General features: G+C 43.1%; 1 protein-coding gene across 6 annotated transcripts in view; it reads left to right on the top strand.

The window, feature by feature from the left end:
- Window positions 1-24793, top strand: part of USP24 (ubiquitin specific peptidase 24) — a 114524-nt gene that overhangs the window by 61270 nt on the left and 28461 nt on the right. For all 6 annotated transcript variants that reach the window (XM_075936049.2, XM_075936047.2, XM_075936046.2 and 3 more), the window contains exons 28-45: window positions 811-896; window positions 1057-1150; window positions 2205-2360; window positions 3632-3729; window positions 4424-4519; window positions 5002-5230; window positions 6456-6615; window positions 6847-7002; window positions 7821-7891; window positions 11212-11372; window positions 11993-12054; window positions 12825-13016; window positions 14147-14264; window positions 18535-18679; window positions 19145-19264; window positions 20349-20474; window positions 21871-21969; window positions 24118-24200. In XM_075936049.2, the coding sequence (XP_075792164.2) occupies window positions 811-896; window positions 1057-1150; window positions 2205-2360; window positions 3632-3729; window positions 4424-4519; window positions 5002-5230; window positions 6456-6615; window positions 6847-7002; window positions 7821-7891; window positions 11212-11372; window positions 11993-12054; window positions 12825-13016; window positions 14147-14264; window positions 18535-18679; window positions 19145-19264; window positions 20349-20474; window positions 21871-21969; window positions 24118-24200 (2252 nt within the window). The remainder of the gene's footprint in view (window positions 1-810; window positions 897-1056; window positions 1151-2204; window positions 2361-3631; window positions 3730-4423; window positions 4520-5001; window positions 5231-6455; window positions 6616-6846; window positions 7003-7820; window positions 7892-11211; window positions 11373-11992; window positions 12055-12824; window positions 13017-14146; window positions 14265-18534; window positions 18680-19144; window positions 19265-20348; window positions 20475-21870; window positions 21970-24117; window positions 24201-24793) is intronic.

Raw genomic sequence — 24793 nt, 5'->3', positions numbered from 1 at the left:
GGACATGTCAGGGTGGTTCATGTTTTGACAGACCAAGAGAATGAAATAACTGGGGCATTTTCAGTCAGTGAAATCCTTTGACCAGAGCTGCATGGAAAAGCTCTTGCAGTGGCCACATACTGTATGGGTCATAATACTTTGACCTGGGCTAACGTAACTGTTGATTCTGAGCATTAAATAGACACCTTTAAAAAAAATCAGAGATTAGGACAAACATTTTTTAATGGTGCTTTGATTTTAAACAAGTAATTAAAAAGGTATTACCTTTTTGTATTGCAATGCAAATGAACTGGATTTAAAAGCTATATTCAGTCTCAGGTGTGCTGTTTGCTATGTATTACTCACTACTTCAGTGTCTTTTACTAAACTTTAATTTTAATTGTTTTAAAATTTGCATTTGACTTTAAACTCATGTGGTGATTTGTGGGCAGTTAATTGTAGCGCCAACTGAGTTTTTTTTTGTTTTGTTTTGTTTTGTTTTTTTTTGGGGGGGGAAACTCTCTGTATCAGTTAAGCTCAGATATGTTAAACTAAAAATCTCAGGGAGAGGTCAAGCTCCATCACTCTGCCATTGCTCTCCAATTCATAATTAATAGTTGGCTGAGAGAGCATATTTTGTCTGATGTAGCTGTCACCATGCAGTGTTACCGCCCCATCTCATATCTGCATGTATCGGAATTCAAATTATGTCTTGGACTAGAAAGTATCTGAGAGATCCCTGGGACATTTTCTTCAACAGAATCCCACAGAATAGCTTGCGGAGGGGGTGGGATTGGAAAACCTTTATAATTGTGTTTGTTTAATTCTCAGGAGAAATCCCTCCCGGGAGTAGTGATGGCTCTCGTGTGTAATGTTTTTGACATGCTTTACCAGCTTGCTAACCTAGAGGAGCCAAGGTAAGCAAGCTAAAGAGTTATTAAACCATGGAGAAATACTGTTGTTGAAACTCTAGGTAATTATATTAATAAAAATTGTTACCAGTTTATGTGGACTCTTGTCCAGTATGAAGCTGAGTGAGACCTATCTTGTGTGGAATAATTGCTTTGAACTTTCCAGGATAACTTTGCGTGTACGGAAGCTTCTGTTGTTGATTCCTACTGACCCAGCTATTCAGGAAGCACTTGACCAACTAGATTCACTAGGAAGAAAGGTACGGATTAAGAGCACATTAAGTCCTTGCCTCTAAGGCTAAAAAGAAATGTGTAACTTTGAGATTTTGTAATACTCTGTTGGCTATTCATTTGTGGAGTCTTCAAGTTATGTAAAACTTCTTGGGGTAGTGTAATCCTGTCTTGAGGTTTTAATGCTTTGTTTCCAGGTGGCTGGGAGAGAGGTGGAGGGGAGTTGTTCTGGAGCTATACAAGACCTATTTCTCTTCAGTGATATTCTAAGGCCAAATCTATACTAGACCCAGAAGGTGGGCTTATGTTAAGTAACTCCAGCTATGTAAATAATGTAGTGGAGTCAACATAACTTAAGATGAACTTGGCGCTATCTTCATAGTGGGAGGTCAATGGCGCAAATACTCCTGTTGGATTCTCTTACTCCTCACAACTGCAGGGAGTACAGTAAACTTCCGATAATCCAGCACCTTTAGGAACCAGGGGGTGCCGGATTATCAGATATACTGGACTATCGGAAGGGGGGCTATGAGGGGTCTGAGGTGGGGTGGAGGGGATGCTGCCCCAGACCCCTCATAGCCCCCCCTTCTGATAGTCCCGCTGTGCCCCAGGTGTCCCCGACTCAGCCACTGCTGGTCAGTTTCAGCAGCCACTGAATTGGAGATGCCTGGGGCAGAGCAGCTGGGGTGCTGCTGGGTTGGTCCCGCAGCCCTGACAGGCAGCGCTACGGGACCAACCCAGCAGTACCCCAGCTGCTCTGCCCCCGGCTTCCCTGATTCAGCTGCTGGTCAGTTTCAGCAGCGGCTGAATCAGGGAAGCCGGGAGCAGAGCAGCTCCAATCGTCCGGCTGCCTGGAGCCCTTCTGGGTTCCCGATGGTGCTGGACCATCAGGAGTGCTGGAGCATTGGATGCCGGACCAATGGAGTTTTACTGTACCGGCACCAATGGAGGGCACCCTCAGCGTTCAATTTAGCAGGTCTTTAGTAGACCCACTAACTCAAACACTGGAAGATCGATCTCCAGCACAGCAAGTGGAGATGTAGCCTAAAAGTGTAGGTTTATATCTCTGCTTGTTCCTTTTAGAAAACGCTGCTGCCAGAATCAAGTTCTCAGTCTTCAAAATCCCCATCCTTGTCTTCAAAGCATCAACACCAGCCCAGTGCTAGCTCGATACTGGAAAGTCTCTTTAGATCTTTTGCTCCTGGCATGTCCACTTTTAGAGTGCTCTACAATTTAGAGGTAAGAAACGCTCTGTTTCACTTCCGAGCAAATAAGTTACAAAACGTTTCTTTCCCAGCCCTGAGGCTTATGGAGAAGCAAGCCTGTATCCTAGGTCCGATAATTAAATGGATTTCAGTCTGAGGGGTGGCTCTGTGATAAACGAGTAGATGTGGCACTTTAGTGACTAACAAATTTATTATTCAACAAATAGTCTGGTAGCACTTAAAAGACTTTCAAAACATGTAGCTAGTATCATGAGCTTTTTTGTGGGCAAAACCCTTTGTTTGTGTTTGTCAAATGTGTTAGTCTGTAAGGTGCCATAGGACTACTCATTATTTTTAAATGGATTATGTTAGTGGATTAGTTCCTGACATTTTGTCAAGTATAATGGAAAATATTTTCTTCTAAGAAGGCAGCATATTTTTAATCCCTCCTATTTGTTAGTCTGCTAAAGCTATTAAAGACAGGGATCCACTCAGGAATATTAGTGTGACTATTTACTGAAAAATGGCTCTGCAAATTTGTTACTGAGTCATAGTCACAAACATGGAATCTTATGGAACGTTGCAGGGAACTGAAAGTGAAGATGTGTTCTTTCTGGCACGTGGATTTATAGATTGTCATAGTGGAGGTTTTGCAGTTAGAGTAAGTGAATAGTAAAAAACAAACCAACCTTGTATTCAATTTTTCTATCATTTAACTCAAAATGCACATGAGAATTTCACCTGTCAAACCACAAGTCCCCCATGTGGCCACTTTTCTGATCATCGTTGCATTTTCACACTCACCGCTGGGAAGGGTACATTATTGCAAATGAGAGGATAGTATAATCATGAAGTTCCTAAAAGCCATAACTTTTCTTGGACCCTCTTGATTTTTTTGCACACAAAATAAAAGTAGAAATATAAAATAAAAACCTCACCCTTGGGAGCTCTTATTTACTAGTTGTTGTTTCTGTGGAGTAACATCATCTTCACTAGAAAGGTGATAGAATTCTAACCCTCCTGAAGCCTACATTAAGCCTGAAGGAGCATTTCACATGTGAGCCAAGACTCTTCTCTCTTTTTTTAACTACATCAGCCATTATTATATCAGTCATGGGTTTAAAATATTGTTTGGCTCGTTATGAATCAGATTTTTTGAGGCCCTATCTTTGAATTACTGAAAGAACAGGAAATGCTCAGTCTTAGGGTCAGACTACCTTTCTGGGTATATTGGGCGCCACTTCAGAGATGCTGTAGTTTCTGTATAACGCAGTTATGAAACATGCACACTTGAATGTGTTTCAGGTACTGAGCTCCAAACTGATGCCAACTGCGGATGATGAAATGGCAAGAAATTGTGCCAAATCTTTCTGTGAAAACTTTCTTAGAGCAGGAGGCTTGAGGTTAGAACTTACACTGACTTTCTGATCAGTGATAATTTTATAGTTTCTGTAATAGGCCCCAACACACTGATTATAGTACAGGTTGGGCCCCCCTCATCCAGCACCTTTGGGACCTGACTGATTCCAAGTGAGGGATTTTGCCAGACCAGGGAAGGTCCCCTTCCCACCACTGGCGTTTCTGTCCCTCATACTGCCAGTCTCGGCCCTGGACGTTGGCCCCAACGAGGCTGCCACCAGCACTGCCAATCCTGGTCCTGCTGCCTCAGGAAGCTCTGGTCCTGGCTCCGGTCAGGCTGCTGCCACCTGCAACTTAAGCTCCAGCCCAAGTCGGGCTGCCAGATGCCAGCCCCAGTCCCACTGCCACAAGTGGCTCTGTCCCTGGCCCATTGACTCCATAAGGATGGTCACTCCTGGTGAGAGTGGCATTACAGCAGGTATTTTAGGAAAAACTTGCAGCGCGCAGTACTCCTTGAATGATACGACTTTGCTCTTACAGCACACTTCACGTGTGGATCACAGAGTCCTTTGTAATGAGGGGAAAATAGAGATCTCTATCTCCAGAGGTATCGGTCTAGGGCTTCTGTCAGCACTAAATCATTGAGAAAAGGGAAAAATACTTAAAACTAATTATTATCTCCACCACCACCATCTCCTTTTTAGATAACTTTATCAAATAGTGTCTCTTATTTTTAAGTTTGGTGGTGAACGTGATGCAGAGAGACTCCATCCCATCAGAAGTGGACTATGAAACAAGACAGGGTGTCTATTCCATCTGCCTGCAACTTGCAAGGTAGGAGATTGCCTTTCACTGTATATAAGGCCACTACTAATTGAACCACTCTAGTCCGGTACCATCAAGATCTGACCAGTGCCTAACCTGAAAATTTGCTGAACCATGGGAAGTCCGTATTGTCTAGCAGCATTACCAACACTTCCACTGCTTTCTGGGCTCTTAAAAGACATGTACGGGTAAATTAGAGCTAAATAACAGCACTGAACACTGAGAGCCAGGACTGGTGATTGTAAACAAACTTTATGGGACTACAGGGAACTTGGCCACACCCATAAGTGGACATCTGGTTAACTAAAATCATGATGGACCACAGCTGTTGCCATGCCAGAGAGTTCAGGACTAGAGAGGTTCAATTTGCAGTAATGCTACTTGCATTTATTTTAGTAGTTGGCCTGTGAGCTCAAAATGTAACTGAAATACTAAAACTCGGATCACCCAGTTTTCAAAAATAAACATGACTCTTTTCTTTGTGTGTTTAGGTTCTTACTTGTTGGCCAAACCCTGCCTACCTTACTAGATGAGGATATCATCAAAGATGGGGTAGAAGCGCTGTCCTCACGCCCATTCCGTAATGTGAGCCGGCAAGCTAGCAGACAGATGTCCATTTGTGGAACACCTGAAAAGTCATCCTACCGACAGCTGTCAGTTTCTGACAGGTCTTCCATTAGGGTAGAAGAGATCATACCTGCAGCCCGGGTTGCAATACAAGTGAGTGAACGTTGAAGCTATAACAGTGTGCTGTAGAGTCGAAGGTGAAACTTGCTCTTCATTTCTGGAGTTTAACATAAGTAGATCTATGAAACTGGTTCTTCATGCCCAGATCTCCTCTCAAAGCTTGAGAGAATCCAGATCCTCGTCCCTAACTCTCACCCTGACTTTTATCTTTAACTACAATGAGTCTCTGAAAGGTCTATAACACACTGAAGAAGTAAACCAGTAGGTGGCTAATCACACTGCCCTACCAGGGATATTTGAAGATACTCAAATGTAATATTGGGCTTTGCTGTTCATTTTCTTCTGTATGATATTTATTGTCACACTGTACCATATTCACAGGAAAGAGTTGTTACTTATTTCATTGTACAGTCTCAGAAAGCACAACTGAGGGGTGACCAGAAGCCAACGAAATGTGAGCAATAGCTTGAGAACACTTCTAACATGATGGTCTTAACCATCAGGAATCAGAATTTCCTCTTGATTAATCTGAGAGTGGCCAGATACTAAAACTCTCTGCTATATAAGGAAAAACTTGACCCATTTTCCTATTGTCAAATTTAAAGAAACTGCCTGGGTTGTGATCTATAGCAGGGGTTTTCAATCTTTCTTTCTGAGCACTTCCTTCTCCCCTCTATTCTCCCCCTTCTTTCCCTCCTTCCGGCCCCGCCACCCCCCAGTTCCACAGCCCATATGGGCTGCAACTTGTTTTCCACGTATAAAAGCCACCACATCACGACCCTCCTCTCCCCCCAGCTACATTGCTCAGGCTTCTACTTCAATCCTGCGGCTTTGATTTTCTGCCCTCAGCCCCAGCAAATCTAATATTGCCTTGCTTGGCAACTCCTCCTAAAACTTGCTTGCAGACTCAGGGGGCTATAGATCACTATTTGAGAACTGCTGACCTGTAGCTAGTAAAGTAACTGCATGTATAGGAGCTTCATTGAAGATTCAGTTGGTGCTTTCCTACCAGGATGAAAATAGCATGCTTAGCTCCAGATGGCAGGAAGGGAGTCTTTCTCTAGTGATTCTTCTTTTTGTTTCAAAGACAGTGCTGGCTGGCTTTCAAGAAGCCATATTAACCTTTCATATAAGCAAAAAATTCTTGTGCCATAGGCAAAGAACAAAATAATGGAAAAACCTTGTGGTTCCTCCTTTCCTCATGGGAAAAGAGGCTATTGGTTGTGGCAAAAGTAACCAGTTTTTCCTATTTTTTCAGACAATGGAGGTAAATGATTTCACATCTACAGTGGCTTGCTTCATGCGACTTTCTTGGGCTGCTGCTGCAGGACGACTTGACCTAGTGGGGAGCAGCCAACCAATCAAAGAAAGTAACACTTTATTTCCTGCTGGGATTCGAAACAGACTTAGCAGCTCAGGTATGCCACTCATAGTTGAGACTGCATTATTTAGTCTATAAACAAAATGCTCTCAACTTACCCCAGTTGCGTAATACTTCTAGAGTTCCTAGAAGATGAACTACTTAAATCCACAGTACTTATTGTGTACTTAAAAGTAATTTTCAAGTCCTTTTTAGAGGAGAAATGTTGATCAGAAAATCTTTAAGAATCACACTGATTATTATTTTTGTTGTTTCTTATCTAACACAGGAAGCAATTGTAGTTCAGGAAGTGAAGGAGAGCCAACAGCACTCCATGCCGGAATCTGTGTGAGACAACAGTCTGTATCAACCAAAGATGCTCTGATTGCTGGCGAGGCCTTGTCTCTGTTAGTTACATGCCTACAGTTACGCAGTCAGCAGTTGGGTATGGAGTAGATTCTGATTAGTTCATGCTTTCAGTATAATGTAATTAGTGGGGAGTCAGGGTTTAAAGATGGATTTATGCATTTTATGCTTTCCTCCTTACTGATTTTTTGCTCTTATTGAAGCATTTCAATTTGAAGACATGATTTTTTTTTTTTTTTAAAGGATAGCAAGCTTTCAGTCTGTTAGTTTTCTTTGTGAGATTTAATGTTAGGTGGCCTGCAGGTACTTTTATACATTTATCAGGGTAATTAGGATATGTAATTTTGCTTTAGATCTAGTGCTTTTGGGATGATAAACAGTAGGTTTAATACCTCTGAGAGATATCTATAAGGAGAGCAAATGAAACTGAAATGTTTGGGTTTGTCTGCTTTAGTGATAAATTACCTCTAGTGTATTGCTAGCATAGACATGCTGCATTACCTATTGCTATTATTTTTCTTAAGTTTTAATTACAAATTCCTGGTTTTTACACTATCTCCCCCAACTCTCATTTCAGTTTGCGTAGCTGTAAATTCAACCATTGGGCTAGTAAATCAGTTCACTAGCACTTGTGCCTTCATATACAGAGGGGCTGAAACCTTTAATGGGAATAAAGAGGAACTGTCATATTTATATTCATAATCCACAATCTATGGAGGGGGAGAAATCACCATGTACGAAGATTTTTCCGTTCCCATAGATCTCCCATACTTGGTGTTGGCGAGATATTTTTGTTCTAGTGGTATTTAATACATGAATATAAATTAAATAATCAATTGTTTATATTTTTAACAAGTTCCATTGCCCAAAAAATGATTGCAATTGTTTCATTTTTAGGATCTTTCTACAGCTTGCCTTGTGTTGCTGATTTCATCATTGACATTCTTCTTGGCTCACCAAGTGCTGAGGTCAGAGGCTGCAATTAAGATTTCTAAGTCATTCACTGAAATATAACATCATGCGTCCATTAATGGTCTCGGACAAAAATATTCATTCAGCCCTTTCGATATCAGAATGTGTTCTGTATATTACTCAGTCAGACGTCATTTACTGCAATATTCATCCCCGTCTGTTAAAAAGTATACCTTTGTGGTATTGTCATACTATGAGAATATAATCTTGATTTGTTAGCTTCCATATGTGTGACTAGTTGTCATAAGGTAGTGTTCCCTTGCCCTGGATTCCTCCCTGCAAACCATCTTCATGGGGGGATTTGTGGCAAGTTGAACACCAAGTGCTCTATTTCCAATGTGATAACTGAAGATATTTATATTTTTCAGTGGGGGGGACTTAACTGGTTATCTACCTAATTTTCTCCATGTTGGGATATTTACCAAGCACTCTAAGTCTGCTTGCATTGTATCACACCCATGTTTGTTGAAAGTTAAGATGATGCTGACCAATTTGAAGAAAATAACTCAATTTGGGGAAGGACTGAAGCTAAAACTGTCACTTTACCAATCAGGTCTGAGAATCTCACAAGGGACCGATGTTAGCTTTCCAGCCAAAGAGGTTTGGAGAAGCATATGAATCCTTAGGTCAAGGGTGGACAAGAGGCTGCCAGGGGCTCAATCCAGCCCACCAAGCCACCAGAACCGACCCACGGCCACCTCGCCAGAACCCTTAGCCAGAGATCAGTTCACATTTTAAAAAGCCAGCAGTTTTCCACTCAAGAGGGCTGGGGAGGGAAAAGGGAAACTTCTCATTCTGTTCCCACCCCCCAACAAAATCTCTTTGGTTCCATTGACCTATCTGTCAGTTTCCGGCCAATAGGAACTGAGAATTCTTGCTGGGAGCAGGGGTAGTGTAGGAAGCCTTCTCCCTCTCTCCTCGTCACCTCTCCCCTACCCTCTCATGCTCGGAGCTGAGCCACGTGGAACAGCAAGCAACCTGCAGCAGTCAGTCTGCCTCAGGTTTCTGCTACATGCCTCCCAGCCAAAGCTTGTCTCTGGCACCCCAGCCCCCTCCTGCACCTATACCCTCTCCCAGATCTGGCACCCCAATCTCCTGCCCCAGATCACAGTCCCCTCCTACCCTTGGTCACATCCCAAACTCCTGCATCCCAGTCCCACACCCTAGGACAACTGCCTCCTTCACAAACTCCCTCCCAGACCCCTTTCTCCCTCCTGTACCCCAATCCCTTACCCCAACCTCCCTTCTGCACCCAACCTCCATCCCAGACCCCAGAATTCCTCCATTAATATCCTGGAAGAGTGCGACTCTAAACCACTTTCCAGAATCTTGGAGTGGCCCCCCCATCAAAAAATATTTTCCACTCCTGCCTTAGGTGCTCACTCAAACCTGTGAAACATATAGTTAAACACACAAGCCTCCAAGCATTAGTTTTTCTATGCAATTGAGAGTAAGCCCGCAAAAGTTTGGATATTCTGAAAATCAAGGTTGTGCCAAACACATTAATTTGGTCACATAGCACATGCTGTATATTTTATGATAAGTAGCTTTTGCCTTTTCCCTTGTCTGTTTACAGTCCTTGTTACTTTCTATTAATATATTGCAAAATATGTATCATATTCACTATGGTCCAGTGAACATCGCAGGAGCAACCATAAATATTTGGGGTTTCTTGGCATTTGGATGCTTGACCTTAAAATTTTAATGTTGTATTGATACTGTTTTATTAAATTTCCTAGATTATCTTAATACAATAGAATCATAGAATAATAGGACTGGAAGGGACCTCAAGAGGTCATCGAGTCCAGCCCCCCGCCCTCAAGGCAGGACCACGCTCCGTCTACACCATCCCTGACAGATGTCTATCTAACCTGTTCTTAAATATCTCCAGAGAGGGAGATTCCACCACCTCCCTTGGCAATTTATTCCAATATTTGACCACCCTGACAGTTAGGAATTTTTTCCTAATGTCCAATCTAAACCTTCCCTGCTGCACTTTAAGCCCATTACTCCTTGTCCTGTCCTCAGAAACCAAGAGGAACAAATTTTCTCCTTCCTCCTTGTGACACCCTTTTAGATATTTGATATAAATGGTATATAGTAGGGATGTTAAATATCGGTTAATTGAATAGTCGATTAACCTCATTAATTCTTATCGGTTAGTCGACTATTCTATAGTCCCCAGGCAGCTGCTGTCGGGGGGAGAGGGGTGGTCTGAGCTCCTGGCCCTGGCACAATCTGGAACTGGGCCGGACTGCCTGCCCACTTGGCTCCTAGTACACTTTAAATGCAGAGCCGCAGTGGAGGTAGGTCCAGGGCCCACTGCAAACTGGGACTGAGCTGGGCTGCTAGCCAGCCTGCTAAAAAATTTACTGGCAAGGGGTGGCGAGGAAATGCATGTAGTCTATAGCTTTTGCTAATCGGTTATTCGGCTATACTATTACATCCCTAGTATATAACTATTATATCACCGTCCACTTAAATGTAGTCCATCACCTTTGAGGCAAGACTCAACTGAGAACAAACTTATAGCTAAGCAAAATGCAGGACAATGTAGCACTTTAAAGACTAACAAGATGATTTATTAGATGATGAGCTTTCGTGGGCCAGACCCACTTCCTCAGATCAAATAGTGGAAGAAAATAGTCACAACCATATATACCAAAGGATACAATTTTAAAAAATGAACACACATGAAAAGGACAAATGATGGTGTCTCTCCTGCAAGCACTGGTGTCATATTTTAAATTTAGGGCTAAGGGGAGTTTAGTTGACAGAGTACAGTTACTCCAGTTGGAATTTGTCCAGCATCCCTATCTGAGAATAGTGCCATAGTACTTTCAAGACTACAATTGATTAGGACCTTGCTTTAACATCTCAGCCAAAGGAGGGCACCAATCTGCACATGATTCGATACTGACTGGGAGGAAAGAAACCATCTATCAAATTTCCAGCATTGCTTCTACAGCACTTGCTGGCTCTTTACAGATCTCTCGTTCTAGTATTGATTCACATCCAGTGCTGCTTAACTTGGGATGTGAAAGGATTATATGGGGTGTAGTATGCTTTGTAAACATTCCCCTGAAGGGCTCATCTGCAAGAGTTGAAACAAAAAACTATGGATCTAAAAGCACAAGCAATTAGCTCAGAGGCAGTAGCAAATTTATAAACAACTTGACCACAGGGGGACTAAAAGCCACACTTGGTGAGCCCCCCAGTCTAGTTCTAACTTGCAATTCTGTTATAGGTTTATAATCAAAGTCAGCATATCTTGGGGAAAGTGAAATACAGAGTATTTAAAATGCTTTTGTTTCAGATTCGTCGCGTTGCCTGTGACCAGTTGTATACCCTTAGTCAGACAGACACATCAACTCACCCAGATGTACAAAAACCAAACCAGTTTCTCTTGAGTGTCATTCTCACTGCCCAGCTACCACTTTGGTCACCAACCAGCATCATGAGAGGAATCAACCAGAGGCAAGTTACATGCATGTCTATTCAGAAAGGAAGGCAAGTTTTAAAAAAAGGCTTTTGCCTTAAGTACTTTCATCTTTGAAGAAATCTTTGAAGTCTGAAGTAGATATAACTGCAACAGTCAACTATACCGCACCAGTCAGACTTACTAAATGTACTGTCTACAGAACACTGTGAACATTAGAGTCTACTATCTTTGTATGTTTGGTTGTAAACTTCACGTTTTGTATGTAGCCCGAGGTGCCACTTTGTGCTTCCAGCCATGCACGATTTAATAGCAAGAAATGTTATTCAGCATTAATTTTGAAATGAAAATTGTGTCCACCATGATAAAGAATAACTTACGTTGAAACACCTTATCTTACTGTCAACTTTATGTGGTCATCTAGTTTGTAGTTTTGTGAGGTGAGGAAAGAAAAATTGAATAATGAGCCCAAAATCAAAAAGGGGCTTCTATGAAAAAATCTGCTTAGAAGTTAGAGGTGTGTATGTGGAGTTATAAATATGTAAATCTATAATAATTGTTTGGGTGGATGGAAGGCACTTGGCAAAGCAAATGTTCTGAGGTCTAGACTTACTTAAAAACTCTCTTCCCATTAGTAATTACTCATCTTTGTTTTTAGACTCTTATCCCAGTGTACAGAGTATTTTGACCTGAGATGTCAGTTACTGGACGACCTCACTTGTAAGTATGTGTTGCAGGTTGGAGCGAAAACTCCTACGTTTATATAGCAACCAGATATGTTCTAAGCATTTAGACCTGTAAGCTAATTCCCTGCCCCTGAGAGCTTGTAGTCTAAGTAGACTAGACATTGTCAGGAAACACAAGCCTTTATATTTGCTTTTTAAAAAACTAGTTGCCCTTGCCCATATCCTAGCTCACTACTTCTTTATTTTGCCTAGCTGTAGATTTTAATGTTTTTCAGTTTAAGGTTCTCATCCTTTCTTACAAAATTACTTCTTGCCTTTTGCTGCTTATATCCCTCCCCCATCTTGTCAGGCTATGACACTTGTCTGCCTCCTGGTCTAGCCTGGTTTTCAGAGATACTTAGCACTTGTGGCCTTCAGCTTAGATGTCTAACTATGAAATTAAAAGCTTAACTTGGGAATATACATTTTAAAATGCTCACCCTAAGATTTATACTTATTTCACCTTTTTCCTACACATGGTTATATATTAACTGTAGTTGTACAGATATGTACATTTCCCCTCTTGTGTGTGTGTGTGCGCGCGCTAAATTTCTTTTGGCCAATTGACAATCAACATCAATAAGTTGATGGTGAGCTGGGGTTTTCCTGAGCTTTTTAACAGGCTGCATACCTAAACACCTGCTATTTACTTTTCGTGTTCCATATCTGTTGTTAATGATGAAAGCTGTGAAATTCTTGGGGTTCTCTATCAGTTTGTAAGTTCATCATGTGTCTGTATTTTGATTTTCTCTGTTTATTTTATAGCCTCTGAAATGGAGCAGTTGAAGATCAGCCCAGCTCTCATGTTAGAAGATGAGATCACTTGGCTAGATAATTTTGAACCCAACCGCACAGCTGAGTGTGAGACCAGTGAAGCTGACAACATTTTATTAGCAGGCCACTTGAGACTCATTAAGACTCTTCTTTCACTGTGTGGGACAGAAAAGGAATTGCTTGGTAAGTATACTTTTGTATGCCAAAGCACATAAACCAACCTAAGTTTGAACTCTTTATCACGTGATGGTATCTGGCTTTGTTTAATAAAGGAGCAGATAGTGTCTTTGGCTATACATGCTTATGATGGCACGTAGAGTACAGGTTCTAAACACGTAGGTAGCTACGTGCAGCAGTGATAGGCAACGTTTATCCATACTTGTTCCTACTGTGTGAAGCTACATGCCTCAGTGAAAGGTCTGATAGTGGAGAACTGTTGGAGCTTTCTCCATTGCTGGAGCCTTTCACTGTGATGGGAAAGGCTCTGGCAGCAGGTTGCTATGCTGCTAACTATAGTAGCTTGGGCATGTAGAAGCACATGGGGTTTGAGCGTTTAGAGCACTTTACTCACCAAAGCCATGCTTCACCTTTCACACTGCTGTTTATACCCATGCTAACTGAGTGTGCAGTGTTTGTATTCTACACACCATTGTAAGTGTACACTTAATGAAGCCATTTTGTCTCAGGAGAAGTAGAGAGGGGCTATAAGGATAAACTTACTTGAGTTAGTAACCATGTTCTTCATTGCAGTTTGGATTTCGTTTGGGGTTTGAAATGAATTATTTAAAGACATTTTTCTCTGCCATGGTCCGTGTCGGAGGAAATGTACAGGAGAATAACAATATTGTGGCTGCGTATAATTTTGCTGCTGCTTCACCACAGCTGCAGCATTATAGGAATTCTGAGCATATTTTCCTTTGCTAGTTACAAGTGTCTGATTTGAAAAATCAGTAATGAAGAAAATAGGAGTCCTGTGGCACCTTGTAGACTAACTGAAGTGTAGGAGCATAAGCTTTCATGGGCAAAGACCCACTTCGTCAGATTCATGTACGAAGTGGGTCTTTGCCCACGAAAGCTTATGCTCCTACACTTCAGTTAGTCTATAAGGTGTCACAGGACTCCTCGCCGCTTTTGCAGATTCAGACTAACACAGCTACCCCTCTGATAGAAGAAAATAGGGTAGTTCATGCTGCTACTGAAAGCCTAGCATAGTGACATTCTAAATAGGTGGCTTTCTTGGTATGGACAGTCTTTGATTGTCTATAGTAATAAGGTAAATAGTTAATATTAGATGTGGATTTGCTTTGTTACAGGTTCATCTCTGATTAAACCTCTACTAGATGATTTCCTCTTCCGAGCATCTAGGATTATCCTGACTAGCAATTCTCCAGCTGGCAGTGCTGCCATCAGTCAGCAGGACTTTCATCCAAAGTAAACAAATTAATTTGCATTTCTATTCACAGTGCACATTCTTTCCTAGCTAGAGCGTAGGCTGGAACTGTAAGCAATGGGGGGGAGGGGGAGTACAGTGGGTTTATATTCTAGCTGCATCTTTGAGTATTTTAATAATCAGGTACTTGTATATTTGATATAATACTCTACCAAAGCTTGCCGATTCCATTGTACATTTAAACTCCCATTAATATCTTTAAATTGCAAAGGACTTGCCCTACAAATCTACAAAGAACTTCACACACTACAGAGAGCTGTACCCATCAGGCATGGTGTCTTGTCCTTGAGATGGAGGGGGATCCTTTAGGCCAGGGCTACTCAATACTTGGCTCATGGGCCACGTGCGCCCACAGCCCCTTTCCATGTGGCCCTTGGTACCTTGAGCTGCTTCCCGGGTCGCCTGCCTGATTGCTACCAACTGGCAGGGGAGGGAGGGCGGCAAGAGGCAGCGGAGCCTCCCCAGAAGCAGAGCTGTGCAGCATAGCTCTGATAAAAGCCATGCCTGTGCATGAGCAGGAGCTCCCAGGAGGTGGGGGGGCAGCAAGAGGTGGCAGAGCCTCCCCACAAGTGCTGTCATATAGGTGGAAATTGGGTAAATATTAAATTTTATTAATATCAGCAGGACTGACTTAAATGGGGCCTGAGTGTTGTGTAGTCTTGCTTTAATCTTTGTTTTTCATGCCCGTCAGTAAGAGAGATGATATTTTCATAAATATTTGCATGTATATACAACTGCGCTTAAGATGTGGCCCTTGATATGTGCTGTGGGTATCATTGTGGCCCCAGGGGCTTCCAAAGTTGAGGAGCCCTGCTCTAGGCTGAAGAATATTCATCACAACGGAGAGAGGGCTACATAACACATGCATTGAAAGTTAACATCCACTTCGCTTTACAAAAAGGGGCCTCACCCTTCTGTTAATTTTCATAAAAACTGTCCTATGCAAAAGCGAACACTGATCAACATAGCTTCATCCTGTGTTCATCTTCAACCATGTCAACAAAATGGAAAAAGAATTCATGGGTTTTCCTGTCTCCACCATCGGCCATTGCCTTGCTGCCATTGTCTCTGTGGTGCTTACAGGTTTGCAGGTCTCAGAGCCTGAAAACTCACACTCACGGGGCCCACGGGCAGTGCTAAAGTAGCTGCGTAGACACTGCAGCTCAGGCTCTGATGCCTAGCAGCAGCATAGCTCAGGTCCTGTGCGGGTTAGTAGAGCTCCAAGGCTCGCTGCCACAGGCTTCTGCTTACCATATAGAGCCCTTTAGGAGAAATAGCTGAGGGTTTCTGTGTGGGATGACCTTATTGAGAGACCACAAATTGAGTTTTGTATTAAGTTTTGAATGCCAGTTAGGTCTGTGATTACTCTTATTTCTTGTGGTGATGATTGCAGAATCTAGGTCTAGCTTCTGTGAAAGTCCTATCTCTTGCACTCCAGAGTCTCTATGTCAGTCAGCAATTTAATGGTTCTAGAGCATGGGTTCCCAAACTGGGGGGGAGGGGGGGGGGGGTTGTGAAGAAATTCCGGGGGAGGGGGGGGTTGTTTGCTGCTATCTTTTTTGAAGAGGGTGTGAGGGTTTCTCAAAAATCAAAAAGGACACTGTTCTAGAGGCATAGAAGTGTTGAAAAGGCAAAGGAAGTCTTATTTGGTGGGTGCTTTGAACAATGTATTAAATTGGACTCTGCATACAGTGTGGTGCTGGTACAAGAAGTGGCACAACAGAGCAATGTGCACCTTGTGCATATAGTGCTAAGCAAGGGTGACTGTATTTTGTACCAGTTAGAACATTTTGCCTACTGTGGTTTTATTTGTAGCTGAGAGTTACAGGAGTGAAGGGTGGAGGTGGAACAAGCACAAGGATCATTGTGTAGATATCAGAGTCTGATAGAAGGGGACATAATCTTATGGCTAATTGCAGCTGAAACATGGTGTCTTTTGTATCGTGGCTGTTTGAACAGCAAGTAACAATGGGATGTTCTGAAGCAGACGTTCTCAAACTTTTTCTTTGAGATCCCCCTCAACATGCTAGAAAAGCTGCAGGGCCCAGCAGAGAGAGAGATGGGGTGAGGCTCCAGGGCAGGAGTGATGTCTTGGGGAATAGGAGTAGTTTGATGTCTGTTTGGAATGAGGAGGAGGCGCAAGGGCCAGCTCTGCACAGAACAGTCCAAGGCAGGAAATGCCACCTCCTACCCCAGCTGACCTCATCAGGTCACCACCTCTCTGGGCAGCTCTGACGGGCTGCGTGAGCAGTCAAAGGAGGCTGGAAGCTGAGGGGCAGCCGCAGCCCCAGGCACGTCCGCAGATGGGGGAATGCCATGGTTGCCCACTCGTGGCACCACTAGCAAGAGAAGCTGCCTCTGTCTGACTTTGGCTTCATTTGAATTTGGCCAGAGGCTGGGGTCTGAGGAAGAGGAGGTGGTGGGGTGAAGCTGCCCTCAGGACTACCCCACTCTGAGTAAGGCACTGCAGTTGGAGGGGAGGGGGAGTACTCTTGTGCCCCCAGGAGAAGTACTTGGGATTTCAGCCGTGCACTACCCCAGGTTCAGCCCCACCCAGAGAATGGCATGCCAGGGCTCGGGCCTTCAGCACCACACCACTCACGGGCTACAGCAGAGGCTTGTGGTTTCATCCCTTGTGAGGGTGGGGGATGCCGTGGCTTGGAGCTTCAGCCCTGCACCACTTTTGGCTTCAGCACCCACCAGGAACTGTTAGGGATTGGAGCACTAGGTTGTAGTGGCATGGCTCTGTAGACCCCCTGTTGAGAACAGCTGTTCCGAAGAACCCAGGGCTGCAGATTGAGTTAGAGATCTTGAGAGCAGATTCCCCTGACAGTGGAGAACATTACAGAGGAGACAAATTCTTTTCAGGCTCTGCTCTTTAAGAGCATCACCTCAGCCTGGTCTTGTCCAGGATCTGCTCTAGACTGCTGCTATCTCTCCAGGTACTGGTCTCAACACTGAGAACTGGGAGAGAGTGCTGTTTGTGAAGGCACTGTAGAGTTGCGTATCTGTATCTGCTAGCATGTTCCATCACCAGCTCTCCCAGCATCAAGATGTTGAATAGCACGAGGTAAACCTGGCTGGACTGTGCAGGTGAGGGCTCTGGAAATGAAGGAACAGTTGCCTGCCTATGGTAATTCTTAGGTTCAGTCTAAGGGCATGAGCCCTTTAAGTACTCTTCTATTTCCCTGCTGCCTCTTGGGAGCAGGGCAGGAGTATTGGTAGATCTAGGAGTAGGGTTTCATTTTCCTTGCCTATGGATAAAAGAGGCTCCACTACAGCAAAAAGGTCCATCTCTGTACTAAACCCTGGCATGAACCCCATGTGGCAGATATGTTGGTATGGTGAAAGCTCTTCAGTAATGTGAAAGACTGGTTTTGGATTTGTTGTTGCTTCTTGATGCTCTTGCTTAGGAAGGGAAGGCTAGGTACCAGGCAGTAATGTGCAAGATTACTAACATTGGTTGGACTACAGCAAGTGTTAGTGTGGATCCCCTGAAACACACAGGAGATGTTGACTCTTTCTGATAGTGGGGGTTCAAGATGGGGTCTCTTGCCATTCACGTTTCAGTCATGGGTGATGACCCTAGTTGCCACCAATGCTTCTATAACTATTGTGAAATTGAATTCTTTGTGAAAGAGGGCATTGGGTCTGGTCCAATATGTGATCAGCTAATACTAGTAATAGAGGGTTGTGGAGCCTTGGCTTTAGCTTTCCCAATAATAGAAACAGAAATAGTCTCTTCCAAAAAACTGCTTGCTCAGGTTTGTTTAATCTAATTCTTTAATTAGCAATATTCAATTAGTTTTTGCAGTGCTACATATTTTGGTTTGCTTGTCCCATCCTTCCATCTTTGGAGCATTTACATAACCTGACCCCACTTACCGCAATGAATATTAGGCCTTGGAAGTGTACTAGATCTCCTTTCTTGGACATCCTCAGTTTTCCTTCTGTCCTATATTAGCCACAAAGTCACCACGTAGATGAGAGCGAGTGACATGTGTAGGGTCTGTGGCACAAATGTATCTCTTCCCACAAAACGAGTAGCATTCATTGGTGCAGGTCAAGGCAATAAAATTCTCACAGCAAGTTATGAATCAGACTATTAAGCCGAGGGTCACTAAACATCTTTTAATTTTGTTTTCCTTTGGCAATTATAAGTGCGTTATACAGTCTAACAAGATTTGCCAGAATTTAAAACTATGGTGCATGACTACATACTGAATGGATCCCACTTATGGTTTTCTTTAGGTGCAGTACAGTGGATAGCCGATTAGCAGCTTATGAAGTACTAGTGATGCTGGCTGATAGCTCACCTTCCAATCTTCAGCTTATTACAAAAGAGCTGCTTTCTATGCACCATCAGGCAGATCCTGCACTAACCAAGGAGTTTGATGTAAGTAAGCTGTTTTGATGCAATTTAAATTATTCAGTGTGATTTAAAATACTGTTTTTAGCCATTTGTGTTCCCATCACAAATGTTACAGGGCGTTCATTTTAAAGAGAGAAACCACTGTGAAAGTAATACATATCTTTCCCAAAAGCAAGCACAATTTGGAATCTGTCTTGGTAAAATTACTGCCTAAAAATTCCTGATTGGTTTAATTTAAAAGGTACACAACTTTGTAGACTGTTTTTAAGTATCTTGTATTGATTGTACAGCTAAATACAGTAATTTGCGTGCATAGCTATCACAAATTTGACCCAGAGCTTAGTGACATGTATGAAAATGTTAAGTTATAGAAAGGTATGCTGGCTGTTGATATAATAACAATAATTAATAAAGAGTAGTTTATAAGCTATTGGAGTCCATATTGTCCTATAATCTACTGATACCGAGGAATGTGAATTTTCCCATTAGTATCTTCCACCTGTGGACAGTCGATCTACATCAGGATTTGTGGGGCTGAAGAATGGTGGTGCTACTTGTTATATGAATGCAGTCTTCCAGCAGCTATACATGCAGCCAGGTCTCCCTGAGGTAAATTTAACTTTTAATTTCTGACCAGTGCTTTTTGCCACACTTTGATTTTACTGTAAATCAGAGTTAAGTAAAGAAAAGGGTTTTGATCAAATATTTGCCAAACACTGCAAAATTGGTCAACTTATCTTACAAATATTCATTTAGTTCTATTGTTAATTCATTCAAGTCCCAAAATAGATTCTTATTGTTATAAAAACTGAGTGGTGTTTAGCTCTGCAAAGTGTTATCTGAAATGCAGGTTTTGATTCACAAATTCAGTTTTGCCTTCTAGAAACACTTGTCTTGTTTAAACAGACAGTACAGGCAGTCCCCGAGTTACGCGGTTCCGACTTGTCGGATCCGCAGTTACGAACGGGGCTTTTCTCGCCCCGGAGGACGGGAGCGGCGGGATGCCCAGATGAGCCGCGGTCCTGCTGCCCGCGTTCTCTGGGGCGAGAAAAGCTGCTCCCCGTCTCCTTGGTCTGCTGGTCAAACCAGGGAGACGGGGAGCAAAGCCGCGGAGGATGCCCGCAGCGGGACAGCCCGTCTCCCTGGTTTGCTGGGGGGGAGGGGGGCGCAGCTAGTGCCCCCTCCCCCCCAGCAGACCAGGCTTTTCTGCGCATGATGCCTGGGGTAGAGCAGCTGGGGCGCTGCTGGTCAGTTTCAGCAGCGGCTGAATCAGGACACCTGGGGCAGAGCAGCTTGGGGAGCAACCCAGCAGCACCCCAGCTGCTCTGCCCCACTCGTCCCCAAGTCAGCTGCTGCTGAAACTGACCAGCGGCTGACTACAGGAAGCCCGAGGCAGAGTTGCTCTGCCCCGGGCTTCCTGGAATCAGCTGCTGATCAGTTTCAGCAGCTGCTGATCAGTTTCTGTATGTAAGTCAGAACTGGCTCCAGATTCAGCCGCTGTTGAAACTGATCAGTTTCAGCAGCGGCTGAATCTGGACACCAGTTCTGACTTACATACAGATTCAACTTAAGAACAAACCTGCAGTCCCTATCTTGTACGTAACCCGGAGACTGCCTGTAGTAACAGAAGTATTAAGAATTTAAATTGTTATATTTTTGAAAATAAGTCATGTTATGGATGTCACCTCCCCAGGCATTGCTTTCAATTGACGATGATATGGACAATCCAGATGATAGTGTGTTCTATCAAGTTCAATCTCTCTTTGGCCATCTGATGGAAAGCAAATTGCAGTATTATGTACCTGAGAACTTCTGGAAGGTATCATTTCTATTTTGTTTAGTCAATTCAAAATGATCTGGACAAACTGGAGAAATGGTCTGAGGTAAACAGGATAAAGTTTAATAAGGACAAATGCAAAGTACTCCACTTAGGAAGGAACAATCAGTTTTACACATACAGAATGAAAAGTGATTGTCTAGGAAGGAGTACTGCTGAAAGGGATTTAGGGGTCATAATTGACGACAAGTTAAACATGAGTCAACAGTGTGATTCTGTTAGGAGGGAAAAAAGCAAACCTGATTCTGGGATGAATTAACAGGAGTATTATAAGCAAGACAGAAGTCATTCTTCCGCTCTACTCTGCACTGATTAGGCCTCTATTGGAGTATTGTGTCCAGTTCTGGGTACCCCATTTCAAGAAAGATGTGGAGAAATTGGAGAAGGTCCAGAGAAGAGCAACAAAACTGATTAAAAGTCTAGAAAACATGAACTGTGAGGGAAGGCTGAAAGAACTGGGCTTGTTTAGTTTAGAAAAGAGAAGACATTTAGTTTAGAAGAGAGAGGGGATATCATAGCGGTTTTCAAGTATCTAAAAAGGTGTTACAATGAGGAGGAAGAAAATTTGTTCTCTTTGGCCTCTGAGGATAGGACAAGAAGCAATGGGCTGAAATTGCAGTAAGGCAGGTTTACGTTGGACTTTAGGAAAAACTTCCTAACTGTCAGGGTGATTTAAACACTGGAATAAATTGCCTGGGGGAGTTGTAAAATCTCCATCACTGGAGATATTTAAGAGTAGGTTAGACAGGCACCTGTCAGGGATGATCTAGACTAGTGTTTCTCAACCAGTGGTATGAGTACCCTTAGGGGTACTTGAGAGAAGTCTGGGGAGGTATGTCAATACAACTGAAATTTGGAGAGAACTGAATTTTTGTTGAGTATTACAGTGTTTTATTATTTTTGAACTTTTTACACCCAAAAATTTCGTTGCCGGCCTCTTCTACAATTAAGTTGTTTAAACAAATGTGTTGCAATGGTAGAAAAAAAAATTGTCTGAAAACTATAGGTATTGGGGGCACTTAGAGGAGGAGTTATTATTTTGATAAAGGGGTACTTTATATTTTAAAAAAAATGGAGAAACACTGAGCTAGACAGTGCGTGGTCCTGCCGTGAGGGCAGGGGACTGGACTCAATGATCTCTCAAGGTCCCTTCCAGTTCTAGTGTTCTATGATTCTATGTAACTGTCCTAGTCATGTTAATATTTGGGACTTGGATTCAGATGTTGTGAAACATGTCAATGTTTATGATTTTTACTAGTAATTAAACATGTTTATCTTAAACTAATAAATATAATACACAATACAGAAGCCATAAACATGTGAATTTCACTGTTTACAATGGTGGCTGTAGGAAAATGAATCTTTTGCTCCTTTATAGATCTTCAAGATGTGGAATAAGGAACTTTATGTTCGAGAGCAACAAGATGCTTATGAATTCTTCACTAGTCTTATAGATCAAATGGATGAATACCTCAAGGTAACAGTGTGTGTCTTTCTGTTGGGTTTTTGCTTGGGTTTTTGTCACTGCACCTTTGGAAAGTTAGTAAGGACTACTGTCTAGTTTAGGGATGTTAAATTTAAATTTATTAGCTAATTGAGTAGTCGATTGAATTTCCATCAACTACATGATTAGTCGAAGGAGGGGGGGGGGCAGAGCCGCTTGCTATCCCAGATGCACCTCTGTCTTTGAATTATAGTAAGAGCCACCCATTGCTCTTACTACATTTCAAAGGCAGAGGTGGCGCAGTGGGAACCTGTGTTCCTGCTTACTCCGGGGTCTCACTGTGTGTCTGCCTTTGAAATGTAGTAAGAGCCCCACGGGGCCCTTGCTACATTTAAAAGGCAGAGGCATAGCAGTCAGACTGGCCACGTAGGGACTTCAGTTTCCGCTCGTGCTATTTCCCGCTGTGCCTCTACTTCCCCTGCCACACACACTCTGCAGAGATGGTGAGATGATGCTGGGGAGAACCAGCTTTTAAGACGGTTCCCCCCAGCACCATCTTCTATTCCTCCCCCTCCCATTTCTGCTCTGACAAAGCAAAGCAACTAGTCAACTCGACTACCTGATAAGCCTATGCTTATTGGATAGTCGATTAGTCGCTTACATCCATACTTTAGTTCTTAATTTTAGTAAAATATAGGACTGTCAAGCGAGATTAATCGCACGCACTGCCCCTTTGAAACCTGGGATCAGCTGGAGTCCCCAGCTGACCCCATCTTGGTGCAGTGTGCCCCCTTTGAAAGGACGCCGCAGCAATTCAAAGGGGAAGCACTATGAGAGCCCAGGATCAGCTGGAAGACCCAGCTGACCCTAGCTCCATGCAGCACTGCCCCTTGGAAACTGCAGCGAACCTGTGAGCAGCGGCGATCAACTTGTTTTTTTTTTTTAGCTTTAAAACCTCTCTTCCCAAATGCCTGTTCCTGTTAGCCTTAAACTTTCCTGAAAACTTCTAATGTGGCATAAAATCACACGTGCTTGATTTTAGGATGATTGATTGAGCTCTGGCAAAATTACATGTGGAGGAGGAATGATTAAATGGGATTAAAATAGAAGACTCTCTTGTTAATTTTAGACAGACTTGCTTTTCACATTTTTTAAAAGATGCATCTTGGTCATATAGCTTGTATGAAACGCTAAAAATCACGGGGTGTGAAGCACTCCCTACCCCGGGGGTGGGCAATAATTTTTGACGGGGGGGCACTCTTAAGATTTTGAAAAGTGGTTGAGGGCCACACTTTGCCATGATATTAATGGAGGATATGCGGTGTCTGGGATGGAAGTTGGGTGCAGAAGGGAGCTTGGGGTGCAGGTGGGAGAATGGAGTTTGGGTGGGAGTTTGGATGACGGGGGTGGTTGTGACCTAGTGCAGTGGTTTGGGATGTGACTTGGGGTTGGAGGGGATTGTGATCTGGGCTAGGAGGTTGGGGTGCCAGATCTGGGAAGGGGTATGAATGCAAGAGGGGGGCAGAGAGTTTGGGTATGCTGAGTGTAGGGGAGGAGGGAACAGAGGGTTGGGGAAGGGAGGAGCTGGGGTGCCAGAGGCAGGCTCTGGCCAGGAGACTTACCAGCCTGTCTGCCTGCAGAGCTACAGGTTTGCAGAGCTTAAAATATTTCCCAGCCAGCCTACTTGCCCGGCAGTGTGCTTGTATGAATAATTGAGCTGAAGGGAGGAGGTGTAGTGGTTCTTGGCAGCCCGTTATTCAAACAGGCAACTCCCATTGGTCAGTTTTGGGCCAGAAACTGGCCAATGGCGTTGTGCGGTGGGTGGAGGCAGCTCCTGAAGCTTTCCCCCGTTCCCTCCGGGATTACAGTTTTGAAACACAAACTGGGCCTGGCAGTCATGTTTCTGAGTAGCGTGCGGAGCAAGCAGGGGAGCCTGCCTGGGGTTCTCTGCTGCCTTGGCAGGCCCGATCTGGCCCACGGGCTGTATTTTGCCCAGGCCTGCTGTACACGCTATGAAGTAAGTTAACATTGTGATGAGTTAACTTCTTCAATTTCTGCTTTTGTACTTTGCCCAGCCTAGGGTTTTTAATGCAATAGATTAAATTGGGAATAATTCAAGATGCTGGTTTGTATACATTACAAAAATATCTAGCTGATACTTTAACTTTCTATCTTGAACAGAAAATAGGACGAGATCAAATATTTAAGAATACTTTTCAAGGCATCTACTCAGATCAGAAGATCTGTAAGGACTGTCCTCATAGGTAAGTAACTAGACAATGTTGGACATCACTGAATCATGGAGTTGGCTTCTGTCAAGACAGTTGCAATATGTTAAAGTAACAGATGTGGGTAGAGGGATAAACTTTTAACTCTTAATCTTAGTCTTGCAAATCCTTTTAATACTTACTGATCATTTTCCCTGTAAAACATAATTTTCTAGGCATGTGTCCTACTGGTCCAGAATTCAAGACCACTTTGCCTTTTTGTTTATAATTGCTTTCATACTATTAATATATGAACAAAGTTTAGAACCTTTTCTCCTAGTGGTGTAGTATCATGTGATGTCTCCAGTTTTAAAAAGTAGAGCAAAATGGTACTTTATAAACACTTGATGACTAAAACGCTTCCAGAACCTTGTCTAGATTTCTCCTATAATAGCATTCCCAATCTAAAATAAATCTTTCATAATTCCTTATCGGTCATCACAATTTTTTTCTAACTAGTGGCTCTGAAATAGAAACTGAAAATGATAAGAGCCCTGTAACTACAGGCAGTCCCCGAGTTACGCGGATCCGACTTCCGCAGTTACGAACGGGGCTTTTCTCGCCCCGGAGGATGGGAGCGGCGGGACGCC

This window comes from Pelodiscus sinensis, chromosome 9 (genome assembly GCF_052426305.1).
Source record: "Pelodiscus sinensis isolate ZL-2025 chromosome 9, ASM5242630v1, whole genome shotgun sequence".
Classification (NCBI taxonomy): Eukaryota; Metazoa; Chordata; order Testudines; family Trionychidae; genus Pelodiscus; species Pelodiscus sinensis.
The sequence above is the reverse complement of the archived record's forward strand: the minus strand, read 5'-3'. Positions and strand labels throughout refer to the sequence as shown.